Below are 15400 nucleotides of genomic sequence, written 5' to 3'. Positions count from 1 at the left end.
ACCATTCTGTGCCTCCTTGCCCCCCCCCCCCCCCCCCCCCCTCCCACCGGGCGCTGGTTTAGGGCTATTTTTTCCCATTACCAGCAAGCAACAATCAGAAAGTAGTGGCAACAGGGAATAGTTTAAATGCTTTCATTGAAATATGTATATATAGAGTAACATTTCTACAGCAACCAGTCACAAAATGTTTAATTAAAAGGTTAATATTTCACAAGGCTGGAAGTCAAACAGGTATAAAGATTCCAAAAGCATCTCTCACAGGATGCCTTTCCCAGCAGCGTTGTATTGCTGGACAGTGCCTTGAGCGGTTCCCCACCTTGCCTAGGAGCTGGACACGTGTCCCTGCACTAAGTCACTGCCAAGCCACCAGCATTCAAACTGCTGGATGCCAGCCCACCTTGAGGCCATTCACTCCCAGCAGCTGCCTCTTCACTGTGGCATTTTATTTTTTAAACTCACACAACCCAAATGTACGAAGCTCTCACTCTGGCAGAAGACATAGGCATGGTTATTAAACTCTACAGTCTGGGCTTTTTTTTTTTTTTTAATCTGTCTAAAAATCCCATTGACTCAGGGAGGAAGCAGGTCACCTTCCCCAACCCTCTCCACCAAAACAACAATCATACATGCAGGTGTGCATCTCCCTACAGTATGGGATCCTGGTTGCCCTTCAAACATTCCTACCTCCAAGAGATACGAATAACTTCCTGATTCGAATACACACACAAACTGAATACACAGATCACTGTATGACTTCAAGCTCTCTCATGCTACAGCACATCCTGAAGCCTCAGTGGATTAGGATCAAGGTGGAAGAGCCCAGATCAAAAAATGGCTTTTGGGGTGAATGAGACCACAAAGTCCATTCAACCCCTGCCGTGGGCTGGCTGCACCCCAGCAGCTCAGGCTGCCCAAGGCCCCATCCATGGCACTGTGCACCTCCAGGAATGGGGTACTCACAGCTCTGGGCAGCAGTGCCAGTGCTTCACCACTCTATGAGATAGCATGGATTAATGTTACCAAAGCCCTCCCAAACATACAAACCAAACCAGACCTCATTGCCATAAATATACATCTTCCTCTGCTGTTGTTAAAAGGGTTTGGCCAGAATGCAGGATCCTGTGCAACCCAACATGGCAAATCTAAGCCCGCAGACCGTTTAATGAAGTTGCCCAAACCAAGGTTAATTCGTCCACATTGCAAATAAACTTTCTGCCTTCTCTCTCCGTTCTTAGATGTAAGTATCGATGTTACTGCTTATTAGCAAAGCAAATAAGAAGATTTAAGTGATTGATGAAGTGATTAATTTAATGACTCAGGACTGAGGGTTTGGGGGGGACTTTTTTTTTCCTTAAGTTTCCTGATGTTGGGAATAACTAATTACACAGCCTTCAGTTCATGCTAATAATGCTGTACTACCTAAAGCTCAGCAAACAGCTTTGTCAATAGACCTTCTAAGGACCAGCAGCAGGAAAAGGGTTTGCTAGGAAGCCTGAAATTCCTTTTCATCGGGCTGTGGGATGCATTCTTCAAATATTTGTTGTTCATTAGAGTTGTTGCAGAAACAAACTCAGCTCTTTGCAGAGCACTTATCAGCCCTGACCCAAGGAGCCTGCAAATCCAATTTTAGACAGCAAACAGTCATCAGAAGGTAATATTGCTTTCAATTAATCCCAAAAGTGAAGGCGATGTTCTTATGGCTTGGGCTTCTGCAGGAGAACATTCGCTCGCAGCCATGCCCGTAATGAAGCTTGCAGAACAGACTTCATATTCAAAAATATCTCAATCTTTCTCACAGCCAGAGCCCAGCACATTCATCTTGAATTATCCTTTGTAAAAGGCCAAATCAATTCTGCTGGCTGCACGCGGGCAGGCACGCGCTCCCCACCGGGCTGATGGGCAGGCAGGCACTCCCACTGCCGGCCCCAGGTGGCATCGCCATCCCATAGCAGCCACCTACCAGAGGGTGGGGAGGCAAAAGGATTTGAGGAAAAAGGAAACCTCGAGCCCTCTTGCACTGTTCTGGGCTCCTATGTCTTATAAACCTACACAATCTTGCAGGTATTCCTCAACACTGGTCTAACTAAAAACTTAAAAAAAAAAAAAGCCAAAAGAAAGGGACAAATCCTTGAACAAGTGGATTGCAGCTGCTCCCCAAATGCTGTATGTTGATGGAGCTGGGACAGGGAATGGTTCCAAGGCAGCAACTCACTTGCATGCTCCCATCTGAAAGGTTTCTGATTCCAGATTTGTGGAGCCGTTTCACTGCCTAAGTCAACAACAAACTACTGCCAAAAAAAAAAGAAAAAAAAGAAAGAAAGAAAAAGTAGAGGGATACTTTTCCTGCTTCCCAGCATGGCAAAGCCACTCAGCACAGCCAAGGTGGCAGAGGAGGTTGATAAGGTGTGGACAAAGCCAGCGAGCAGGCTGGAGGTTCAACCCTTCACACAGTGTGGATGATCATGTCTATGGGGAAAGCAGATGGTGTCCTTAGCGAGACCACACCAGCCAAGTGCGCAGTCCCAGGAAGGAGGTTCCTAGCAGCACTGCTATAATGCCATCGCATTTTGCAAAGGCATCTTTCATGATGCCAACATTTCCTGAGAGCTGGGTTTTTGGAGAGCAGACCTACCGCAGTTTGTTCACCCTGCTCCTTTTGGTGAGTCAACCCTGGGCTCTGCAGCTATCCTCTGCACAACTATGCCCAGAGAGCTGCGAAATGGTTTAATCAGTCGGGAAGCAAACACTGGCACTCTGCTCTCGACATGTTTCCCTCCAGCTCTGCACCAGGCAGGTGCCACCACTGGTCACACAAGAGCCCAGCCGCAGTCCCCAGCAGATGCCTACAGCTGTGGGATCAGGCAGGGCTTAGCACAAGCAGCCCGTGTGCAGATAACCCATATCTACGGCAGCAGCTTGAGCAGCCCGGCACCCCCAGGGACTCACCCGGGTGCCAAAGCATCTGGCTGCTCAGGATCGACTCCGAAAGTCTGGCATGGAGGAGGTGATTGCCTTGGAAACTACACAGTGCGTGAGGATGTGCTGCCTCCCTGTCCAAGGAATCCTTTGGTCCTCACAAGGGTGGACAGTGGGGTCAGGTCATCCGCAGCCATCAGCAGGACATGCCATCCCAGACCTGGAGAGACCGACAAGCACCCTGCCTGCTTAGCAGTGAATTCCCTTCTTGTAGAACAACTCACTCCCAAAAGGACTGCAAGTTCCCAAACTAGCCAGATTTTTATTTATTTTTACAAGCACTCCCACCCTGTTCCCAAAGCATGAGCTATTTGCAGCACTTTTACCAGCTCAGCAAAGTTCCACATAGAATCACAGAACCACTAATGATGGAAAAGACCTCAGATCACTAAGTCCAACCCCAGCCCATCCTCACCTGCTTACTGAGCCATGCTCCTCAGTGCCACAATTCCACTGTTTTTGAAAACCTTCTTGATAACACAGGAAAGGGGATTGCTGAGCCTTGTAACAAAATTGCTGTGGATTCCCCCCCTTTCATCCTGCACCACCCAACCCCAGCAGCTTTGCAGAAGTCAGTCCTTCAAATTCACCCTCCTCTTCCACTTTAAGACAACGTTATTCCAATGATGCTGAAATGTCATCCCTTTGATGAACCGGAAGCAGGATTGCTCTAGTTTGAGCGGTCCCTTTTGTCATGCAGTTTGGGAGGCAGTGAGGCATGAAAGCTTTCATAGAACTGCAGCTGAATTGAGAGAGGTGGACACAAGGCTGCTTAGGGACCCAACGTGACTGATATCTTCATTTCCGAAGCCCATCCTGCATAAAGTGAACCCATTTGCTGGCCAATTAGACCCTAGTCACTTATGACACTATGATGACATTCCTTTAGGGGGACCCAAGCAGCTAAGCCCTGCAGCATCCAGAAAGCCCACACCACCTGCCCCAGCGGGAGCAGCAAGAGCAGCTCTGGGAGTGACAGGGGTGCCCCGTCATCCTGACCCAAAACCCCATCTGAGGGAGCATCAGAACTCATCCTACAGAATGCTGGCATTACTTCGTGCCTCTTCAGAAGCAAAAGTATCATTTGAAGCAAGCCTGATGTTCTCCATTCCAATCCTCACCTCCAGTCTGCAAAGAGGAGACCCCACCATGGACCTCCATTTCTTACAGGGATAGTAGCAAGTACACATACCCAAAGCTACAGAAGCCACAGCAGATTTGCCCTTCTTCTGCTTGCAGACCCACCTTCTGATGAACCCAGGGCTATAGCAATACCACCCCTTCTATGTGCCAATGAGCCAGAGTCCTCCAGCATTTTGCCCAGCATTGATATCTATGCTGCTCTCCATTACCTATGGCCCTCTCTAATGTGTGGCATTAAATGAAATGGCCCTTGGAATGATTTTGCTCAAGGCAGTGAGTAGTGCAATAAAGACAGACAGCTCCTCTCCCACAAGCTCTCCCTCCAAGGGCTGTTAACCAGCTATTACTTCTACTTTTGGAGCAAAACACTACACTTTGGCTACTCTGATGCCTGTTGCTCCATTTCTTCCAATGCACCAGATTAAATCAGCAGGGGGAGGGTTTAAAAAGCAGCAAAGCTCTCCCCCTGCACACAGTTGCCCATGCATCAGTGATATCCCCAGCACCACATCTCCCCATCCATACCCCAGCCACCCAGCCCATCATTATCCCTCCCCCTATCCAGGCTTCCCCTGGCTCTCCACTCCCGACTCAATGGCACTCTCTCTCCTTCAGCTCACGTTTCCTATTCCCAATGCTCCCGTCCGGCGCTCCCCCTCTGCCTGTGTGTGTGTTTCATTACTTCTGGGTGAAATAGCTGACTAGAGGGTCACTCCACCTGAAAATTGCTCTCCCCGGACCTAAATGAAACAGATGGGCATTGATGATGTTTTCAGAGGAATTAATCAGCCCGGACTGGCGGCAGCGCCGGCAGCTCCATAGTCCCAATCTCACCTAATGAATTCCGAGTTCTCTGTCTTAATAGCTCCTGACAAGACTAATTTACTCCTGTAAGTGATTAGAGGGGGGAACGATCTCTTAATTGTTGCTTAAGATTCCTCTAGGCGTCACACGCAGTGAGTGGGGATGCTCACTTTGTATGAGGTGTCCTGTGCCTGGGCACATCAAAAGATGTGAAGAGGGCTGCAAGGAGGCACACAGCCAGGGCTGCCCTAGCAAGGGAAGGATTTGCTCTGTACAGGGACAGCTGAATGCTGCATCCACATCCCTAGCGCTGAGAACAGGAACTGGGATGCTGAGGATGCTGCAGGAGGGTACCAAGACCAGGTGGGAGCTTCAGACCTGGCTCAGCATGTGGCAGTGACCTTTTTTATTCCAGCATGTCTGCAGCAAGCATTCACTCAATGCCACGGTGATGAGTGCTTCTCAAAAACCTCAAGAAGCCATGGGCTCTTTCCAGCACCGCTACATGCCCCCAGCTGGGGTACAAGAAAGGTACTGCCAGGTGATGCTTTTTTTCCTGTCAGTTAAGAACCCTCACTCTGAAAATATCTACCAACAGCAAAATAAAACAAAACAAGCACTTTGTCAACAGTTTCAAGGTTGATGTTTCCCTCTGGTGCATCTGGAACCAAAATCCCAGAGCACCAATATCCTTAAGAGTGAATTTCATTTCTGTTCAGTGTAATACAGAGTTTAGGAAAAATAAAAAATAAAAATCAGGCCCCAAATGTAATGCCAGGAACAACTTTATACGCACAATATCTCGCTGGAAAATAGACTTTCAGAAATCTCCAGTCATTTTTCACCAGAAGAGAAGTTCCGTCAAATTCCCGTAAGGTATTTCAAGCTCAACTACTCCAAGAGCCACACACTTGGTCAGGAAGCGTTCCCATTAACCTGCTCCCAACCAGCTCCCACTCCTACATCCACACAGCTGCTTTCTTTTCTGCAGCTCCCTCAAGCCATGCTATGATTTTGCAGGGCCCTCCAATCTGAGAGCTCTGGTGAGGATCTGAGCACAGCAAGAACAGTTGTTGAGGATGCTGCTCAAGGTGGTAGATGGAGGTAGGAGAACATGAGAAGGGGCCTCCATCTACTTCTGGCCACCCTTCTGTAGTTGCTCATGAGGGCTTCCAATCAATTCCTCCAGCATTAAAGGCCCGTCATGAGCACTGATTGAAGAGCACAAGCTTAATGGACTGAGAGTCTGGAAAAAGGCTGAGAACGATCAGGTCGATTTCTGCATTTACTTCAGACCAATCACTACCTAAATAAAGAAATAAAAAATAAGGTACACGTGCCAATCAAACGATGACCAAGATGTTTTTTTTTTTTTTTTTCTTTCAAGGGCACCAACACATACACACGTGGATGTGCACCACAACCTTGCCCAAATTCCCAGGCATCCAGCAGTGCATTTGAGATGCTGCATGCTCAGGTATTTGCAGGAGGAAATGAGGAACAGAGAATGAAGCGCTGGCACAGTGAGAGATGCTCGTCCCCATTTAAACTCATCCATCCCTGCTTGGGGAGACTCAATCCCTCACTGCCTTGCCTCACTTTGGGCCATCCATGCCTTCAAAACTTGTAAAACTCCTTCCTTCTGCCCTCTTTCAGAAAGTTCTTCCCAGCAAGCCTCCATTCCCAAAGCCTTTGTCCCTCTGTGGCAAGGTCCAGCAGCATGGATGGTTCCAGCCATGGTGCTGGGTCCAGGACATCACCATGTCACCTGACCACATGGACCACAGCCAGAGCCAAGGACACTGAACTTGCCCTGATGGTCATCAGGTGCTGCAGTGCCACTGTGAACTGTCCCAAAGGGGCAAAGGCACTGAGGCTCCTCTCAGTGCTTTTAATCATGACCTACATCTGGAGATCTTATTTCCATCCATATGCATTGAATGCATTCAGAGCTCACTGCTGCCAGACTCGCCCATCTGCTTATAGCAGTAGGTCCCACAGCACAACACAATCCTTCCCCACGTGGATGGGAAAAGACCCCATCCCGCACCACATTGAGTAATTAGCTAAGTAACAACCACAGAAGCAAGAAACAACCACCACAGAAGCAAGAAATGGGCCTAAGCTTCCCATGCACAGAGCATTTGGGACACGCTCCCAAGCATGGAGAAGACCTAACCAAAAGCATTCTAGTCTCCAAAGGCAGCCAGAAAGAACAAGGCAAAACTTCAGCCCCAGCGAGCAGTATGAACCCATGGGCAAAAAAAACCCCAAAAAACACAACTCTCAACCAACCAGTAATGATCAAATCTAATCACTTTTTAATTATTACTACTACTTAAAATCTTGTCTAACGTTGGGTTAGCTAAACCAGCCAGCAACACACAGCACTTACCCACAGGTGTGTCCTCATTGATCAGCAGGTAGGTGTCAAAGAAGTAGTTTATGAAGTAGGGTAGCCGGTTGCCCTGACCTGGGAAAAGAAAAAGAACAAGGAGTTATTTCAGCAGTCAGGAGAATTATTTTGCAGGCAGGAGAATCTTGGGGCTCAGGGACAGGCTGGTGGGGGATCAGATGTGGCTGCGCTTGGGATGGTGAGGGACACCCCTAGACCACAAGACCACAGTTGGTAGATAGAAGAGGAGCAGAGATGGCTTCTACAGTAGTCATGAGCTTGTTTTTTTTTTTAAGTAGTTTTCTTGGGAAGAGGCAAGAGGGGATGGTGACAGAGGGCAGCAGGGCAGGTTTAATGAGAAGGTGTTGGGATGGTGAGCGTGAAGAAGGTGATGTATTGCTGAGAACAAGTGGAGAGCAAGAAAACTCAACACCCTCGAGGTGATGAAGGGAGGCGAGGAGATGGATGATGCTTTGGCAGGTTAAAGAAACAACAGGAAAGTGTCCCTTCAAAGCCCAGATTAACACAGGAACAGTCTCAAAGCAAGTGTGATCTGCTCTCATGTGCCCCAAATCCCTCTCAAGGGAAAAACACTGTGGGCATGGAAGAGGGACACAGCTTGGGCTCCCCTTAGAACACAGGGCTGACCATAGCCGAGAGCTGGGAAAAGCTGGAGGTGGGACCTGGCTTTGGACTGCAAATTCCAGGAAAGCTTTCACCTTCCTCCATGCTCCTGTAATCCAAGAGCTTCTCCAGGTGGCACCGGCCAGTTGCAAGGGACAGCAACGAAGATGAGTTTAGAAGAGCGCAGCCAATGCTCTCCAAATTGCCTCCAAATTGCCTTTCTTTGCCCCTTGCAGAGCAGTGACAGGGCAGTAAGCCGCCGAGGCTACATGCATCCCATACAGCTCCGCAGAGATTGACTGCGCCTGTCAGTCGCTGTGAACGTCCTACACCAGGCGTGCAATCAGGCTGCCAATCTGGCTGAGCCATCTTGAGGCTCCAGGAGGGGAGAAAAGCACTCACTGCAAAGGGCACTGTGCTATCAAGTGGACACATGCTCACTATTGTTTATCAGCGAGCGCCACACGAGCAAACACCCCTGCAGCCCCCTCAAAGGCAGCTGGGGGTTAGCCCATTCCTTCAACAATCCCGATTTTCACGGAGCTTTGCTCTGTGTTTTGTACTCACACACCCTGCCAGAGCTTCTGAGGAGATCGGGAGCATCCATCACACCCCATGTCCGCATGCCCTGAGCTCTTCCCCCTCCTGCAAGCTGGCATTTGCTCCAGATGGAAATACAGGAGAGGTTGTGCAGTTCATGGAGGAGTTATTTCCCACACAGCATACATTACAGCACTGCTCAGGTAATAATTTTGCTGCTGAAAGCACAGGGAGAGTCCTGCCACGTGTTACAGAAATACCTCTGCTGTTAAGCAGCTTGCAGGCTTCTGGTTCACGTCCTTGCCTTTTGTCTGCTTCCTTATGCATCCTTGCATAAGATGATCTGTCACTAGCTGTGACCTCTTGGACACACAGCTGGAAATTGCCAAGATCTTCCCACTCCAATGCACCAGGAGCAGGTACCACTATTGGAGCCACCTGCACATCACCCTCTTCCTCCTCTCATCCCACTTGCCCTCTTCAGAAGGGGACATTGATGTAAGACCAGGCAAGGTGAGGTCTTCTAGAGAATAATTTGTCACATTGCCAAGTGGGGGCAGGGGAAGCGAAAGGAGCACCCCAAGCTTTTTGGGGGATTCCACCATGCCTACAAACCCACGTGGTGGCAGAACAGACAGCTACTTGGCAGACAGCTAGCAGCCAGCACATGGGTTGGATTCCAACCACAGCACTCAGCAACCACAAGCTTCACTTACCCAGAGGGATCAGCTCCAAGACCAGGAGGGACAGCAGAAGGTTGCTGGCAGCAATGCAACGCTTCATTGTTCCTGCCAAAAAATCAGCTCACGTCAAGCCCAGCATATCACAGATATTGTCTCATGCCCCCAAAGCAGGCTCAGGGACACAGCTGGCACAACACACACAGATCACTATTTTGTAAATGCTCAGCTTCCATGCAGAACATGCCACCCAGAACCCCCCCAGCACATCAGGGGAGCTAAGGAACTAGCAACACTTCTGTACTACATTAGGTTCCTTCAAGCTCAGCTGTCTGCTCACATAGGACACAGTTCAAGGATGGACTCAACAATGCCAGCAAAGGGCCACGAGGGCTTAAAATTGAAAGAAAGGAGGTTTATATTAGATGTTAGGGAGAAATCTTCACTCAGAAGGTGGTGAGGCACTGGCACTGCTGCCCAGAGCTGTAGGTGCCCCATCCCTGAAGATGCCCAGAGCCACATGTACCTCTCAAACCAGTAGGGCAGCTGCAGAACCAGAAGCAGGCACTGCAGGGGCAGACCTGCCCACATCCTGCTTTGCTCTAGGATTTCCTCCTCTTTTCATCCCATCACCACCCTCAGAGCAGCAGGGTGCTCAGTCCCAGCCTGGCTTGAAGGGCTGGGTGCTCCTCAGAAGCTTCAGAGTAATTGCTACATGTATTTCATTTTTACCGATAGAAATGTCAGAGAAGACAGTTCAGTTCATAACTCTGTCACCATCTCAGCAGAAAGGGCCTTAAATTCCCATTTCTTCAGCAATTTCCCAACAAGAGAGGTTCCAGGAGAAGGGATGCACAGTCAGGAAAGACAGCACATTTGGGACCCTCAGCACAAGCCCAAGGAGAGAGCTGGTGTCCCTACATCCACACAGACAGAGCTGCCACCCCAATCACTGTCCAAATGGAGTGTTTGAGCCCCTCTGCATTCAGCAGTACAAAAACACTATTGAGAAAAACACTAACTTTCTGCTAAAATAGCACTGCTATAAGCTCAGGTGAGCGAAAACATTATTCCCTGGCTTCACAGACCACATTTAAAAAGCAACAGGGCGGTGGAAAAACAATTTGCGTGATGGAAAACTAAAGGCAGCTGACAGCATCCCTTTTGAGTGCCACGATAAATCTAAATATTGTACATTCCAAGTCAGTCACTTCATTATGTAAGTAATTGCCTGAAATGTCATTTTGATTTTTGTCTGTCTTCATTAATGCTGCAGCTCTTCACCGGCTCTCAGAGGCAGTTCACTCCGATACTGCAGATTTCGGAACAGGCTTGAGGGATCTCGGGGGAGAACTTCAAAACTTGTGACTAGGAGCATATTAAATCACACCTTCTGCCTGGAAGAGGCTCTGTGTAGGAAGCATTCGGAGCAACACCTGACATAATGTCTCTGGGCAAGTAATCTCTAGGAATTTACTGTGGTCTCCCGGCTGCAAAAGCACTGATGTTAAAGCAGAGAGCTCCCAGCCCGCTGGCAAGCGCTCCCCACGGCACGGGAAGCAGCAGACAAAACTGTATTAATAGAATGCAGATGCAAGCTGGAGGAGGTTCTCCTGCTAGAACACTGTCTGCAGAGGACCTGAGTACTTGCAAGTTCAGCTTCAGCCTGGCACCACTTTTGCAGCCCAGAGAGAACCACACAGAGTCCCCCATATACATAGCACAGCTTTTGGAATTGTCCCACCTATTAACCCAGGAGGAGCTGCAGCAGAGCCCAGCAGTGCATATCCAGCAGGATTTAAACCAAGCAATATTGGCAGCCTCTGTCAAACACTGACTGGACTCAGCACATTGCTCTCAGGGTGCTTGAATGCTGGCTTACAGGCCATGCACCTGCACTGGTTGTTTTGAAGTGTACTGTTAGGGTGCTTGCATAGGAGAACGCTGTGCATGCACACAAAACGCACTGAGCATCCTTAATTGACTCCACTGTGTCCTGCTGCCAGAGTTGCTCTTGCATTCAAGGTGCTGGTGTTGGTAAGTGGGCTCCAAATCCAGAGCCCCTTTCTCCCTGTCCTGGTAAGGAGACATGGCAAGAGGGAACACACATGGGTGAAACCCTCCTAAAAACCACTGCAGGAGGAAAGCGAGCCCCAGGGTGAGCATCCACTGCCCTTCCTTTATGCATCACCACTGACCAGACCCAACCCTTGCAAGCATCAGTATCAAGCCTCAACCCCAGTACTGCCTGCAACACGTCCTACTTTCTCTATTGTGCTGCTCCACCACGAGCAGCATTGTTCAAAAAAAAAAAAAAGTTGATCCCTAAATTATTTTTTTTTAACTGACTTCTTAGCCAGGTCTTCACAATAAGTGTAATTCCATGTGTTGACTTGAGCAGTACACAAATCATAATTCCTAAAAATAACAAATGGCAGAATAGGGTAGTCAGAAGTAAATTGATATTGATAAATAAGCTTTTCTCCTGCGCAGTAGGTGGTTTATTTTAATCTAATGAGTTTTATATTTTCTGAGCTTTCAGATTCCATGATGAAGAGCCGTCCGCACCAGAATTACGGAGTGCTTGGAAATATTGTAATTTTATGGCTCATTTTGTCAGGACTCTTGAAAATGAGATTTGTTCCCAGGAAAAAAAAAAAAAAAGAATTGCCCCTTTTTTTATTATTATTCTCTTCCCTGTGGTGAGGGGAAAAATTCCCTTGTTAAATAAACACAGGGTTGTCCGTTGGGAAGGGACGCACAGCTGCCACTACTTTCCTCTACCAGAGTCTGCAGAGAAGCTCCCAGTGTCTGCAGCAGCTCATTCCTTTCTCCAAGCAAGGAAGTGGAATATTTTTATTTGCTTTTCCAGTAGGAAACAAGCATTAGCTACAAAACATATTGTTTAACTGAAAGATCTAGATTAAAAGAAAACACTGTGTTTGAGCAGAAGCTTCTGTACCTTGCTCCACAGAAGAAAACTTTGCCATAGTTGGAAGTGCTGAACTTGAGTTCATGATTTACCCCAGCTGCAAGTGAAATCACAAGTGCCATAACACAGCCCCAGTAGCCACACGGGTTTGTGCAAGCAGAACACACCAGCTGCACGACTGCAGAGCATCATCTGGTAGCACAGCATTACAAGTCTGAGTATCACATTCACTGCCTTGTTCATGCAATGTTAATAACACCTCTGGGTCTTTGGAACATGGCACATCACCCCACTGAGGCATAGCCACCTGTCCTGCCATACTTAAAGGCAGCTTCTCTTGCGGGCAGGCAAAAGAAACGGACAGGGCAGCACTGAGTCCCCAGCAGTGGTTGCTATGCTGCCTATGGTGACCGGTTTCCCATCATAAAGCCTTGGCAAACTGGAGCAAAAGTGGCACACTGGGATGAGGCACAGGGGCTGCACCAGCAGGGATGTGGCTCGGTGGTGATAGGCTGATGGTTGGACTAACTGAGCTTAGAGGTCTTTTCCAACCTTTATGATTCTATAACCAGAGCCCAGCTCACAGAGCACATACAACATGGTTTCCACACAATGGGAGTTTCTCTCCAGACTCAGTCCCAAGGAGCAGAGGACAAAGCAGCAAGAGGAAAGGTTCTGAGGGTCTGACCCAAATCTGCTGGGCAATGGGGGCTAAATGTGTCCTGCTCATGCCCTGCTCAGAAGGGTAGACAACTGTGAAGTGCAAATGAAAATAACACTCCCATCTAAGTGTTCCACACACATGCAGAATAACAAATACTCCCAGTTTGCACATGCTATGTGACAGCTACTTGAGCAAAAATGCTATTCCAGCCCCATGTTACAACGCGCTGGGGTTGCCAGACCATGGAGATCTGCAAGGCTTGAATGAGCCTTGTGGAAACCACCGAGATTCCCCATCTCAGCCACACAACCCACAAGGTAAAATAGGACCCTGCAGCAATGCAAGCAGGAAGGCACAAATTATAAATATTTTTTATTATTTGTAGGTCATAGAAGCCCCAAACTAACCCTTGTCCTGTAGCATTGCTGGAATTCTTTTTGCGGGATGCTGTAAGGGGAAAAGGGAGGAGCGCTGGGGTGCACTTTGTAACATTTGTGCTCACAGATCACAAGCATTAAAGCACTGCCTACACCCAGGCACACTGCTGCAGAGCAGGACTGCAGGCAGCTGGGTCGCTTCTACCCTAACAAGAGGCAACAACCCCATTCACAAAGCATTAGCGCTCCAGACCATCTGTGCAGCACATTTAAGAAACTTGATGAATGGAGCCCTTTTTTGGAAGTCCCCAGTGCCATGGCTGCTTCCTCCTGAGGAAGTTTTGCCTTTCCCTGCCCACCTTGCCAGACTGGGCACTGCCCCATAGCAGTGGGAGCCCCTCCTCATGCCATCTCCCTGATTCTTCCAGGTGGAGCCCTGGAGTGGGGGAGACAGGCATCCCCCGGGCAGAGCTGGGTGCCCTTCCCAGCCCTGCTGCAACATACCGTTGGGCTCCCAGCTCCCACTTATCTTGCAAACATTCCTCACAATTATCACAAAAGAAAAAAAAAAAAAAACCACAGAAAAAAGTGGAGACAATCAATTTCTACAGTTTCTCATAAAGGGAGTGTTACAATTTAGCATTAAAACAACTTGCCGTACTTTCCTGACACAATCTCGACTTTGTGCTACAAAACAGTTTGGCTTCACAACACTGGGGAGGGAGGGGGTGGAAAGAGAAAAACATGACTGTGAAGGGATTTCCTCCCTTCCCTCCCAGGGGAAGGAGGAATGGCAACGTTACATCTCCCTCCCCCAGAACAGCCGCCTGGATTTCAACAAATACATGCTTCCCATGGGAATGCCACCGGGTGCATGACATGCTCCAGCCCCATCCCGTGCTGCTCTCATGCTCCGGAGCTGCATACATGCAGAGATATCCCAGCACGGTGCACTGGGAAGGGCGAGGAGCACTGTGGGGACATCTGCTGTGCCCAGGGGACCTGCCACTAGGAGGGCTTTGGTGGCTTCACAAACATAGGCAATAAACCACTGCAAGCACAGCATAAAAACTTCCCATTCCAGCAGAGCACCCCCAGAATGACACCGTCAAGCCACTGGAGAAATTATAAAGGTTAGAAATGCCCTGTCAGCTCACGCAGCCCACCCCCCTCAGTGCCACATCTCCAAGGCTTTGCAACACCTTCAGGAACAGTGACTCCCTCACCTTCCCCGTTCCATAAAAAGAAAACCGACAGCCAGCAACAAAAATGCAAAAACGAATAACTGTTGCCTTCTCCTACAGCATCTTCATTAGTCCCCCTTCTCATTCTCAGATCCTCACTATGCTAATATAAATTTGTCCAATTAAATGCCGACAACAAAGCCCCGCACCTGTAACCCCCAATTGCAACTGGGCACAGACTGCGATTTACCTCCCCGTGGCATCCTGAACCTCTCTCCGTGGATCGGAACAGAAGGACCGGTGCTGTCCAGATCAAACAACAGCGGGGAGACGCTGTCCCTGCCACAACCCGGGCTCCGTGGAAGGCAGCCCGATGCCATGCATCCGGCTGCTTTCATGGGGACCAGCCCTCCCTCACGAAGTTTGAGCGTTTTCTTTAAATAAAGCGGGATGCGTGCGGGGCAGCGCTTCAGGCGCTCAGGGGAAGATGATTTAAAGGAAGAGACGAGAGAGCAAAGGAACGGGGGATGTTAAAAAAAAAAAAAAAAAAAAAAAAAAGAACAAAACAAAACACAAGCAAAAGAACCACAAAACAACCTGAAGTGCTGTTTCTTGAGAAAACAAGAATCCACCCGAGGCGAGTTGGTCGCTTCGAAAAGCCTTCTTCCCGTTCCCTATGGGTACGAAGGGATTAAAGCAATCCCTTCCATCGCGTTGGGCGCTGCTCGACCACCAGCAGCCCCGCGCACCCCGGTGCTGCAGCTCTCACCCCGCTTCCCGCACCCTCCGCAGTTGGAGAAGTTCGGCAGCCCCGCACCATCCCCGTCCCCATCCCCCTCCTGCTTCCCTCCCTCCCTCCCCCCCACGCCACGGACAGCGGCGGAACCCCCGCACCCCGTTACCTGCGGCAGGGCGCTGCCCGCAGGGACATCACCTGCGGCGGGGCCGCTCCCCCCAGCCGCGACGAGCGAGCCCAGGCGGCAGCGGAGGGAGGAGGAGGAGGAGGAGGAGGAGAAAAGGGTGGGAAGGAGCCCGAGCGGCGCGGAGGAGGCTGGCACAGTGCCTTTTGCCCAGGTGAGGA

At 49.3% G+C, this 15400-nt stretch overlaps 1 protein-coding gene across 1 annotated transcript in view; it reads right to left on the bottom strand.

Annotated features, from left to right (window-relative positions):
• CDH23 (cadherin related 23) overlaps positions 1–14699 on the bottom strand; it is a 127620-nt gene extending 112921 nt beyond the window's left edge. Inside the window, exons 1-3 of the mRNA XM_042818469.1 lie at positions 14570–14699; positions 9199–9270; positions 7319–7396 (exon numbers count right to left, since the gene is read on the bottom strand). Coding sequence (XP_042674403.1) covers positions 7319–7396; positions 9199–9270; positions 14570–14699 — 280 coding nt within the window. The remainder of the gene's footprint in view (positions 1–7318; positions 7397–9198; positions 9271–14569) is intronic.
• Between the last annotated feature and the right edge of the window lie 701 nt (positions 14700–15400).

This window comes from Centrocercus urophasianus, unplaced genomic scaffold (genome assembly GCF_019232065.1).
Source record: "Centrocercus urophasianus isolate 14NV4802_14NV808 unplaced genomic scaffold, USGS_Curo_1.0 seq_17, whole genome shotgun sequence".
Taxonomy (NCBI): Eukaryota; Metazoa; Chordata; class Aves; order Galliformes; family Phasianidae; genus Centrocercus; species Centrocercus urophasianus.
This window is presented reverse-complemented; position numbering and strand designations above follow the sequence as displayed.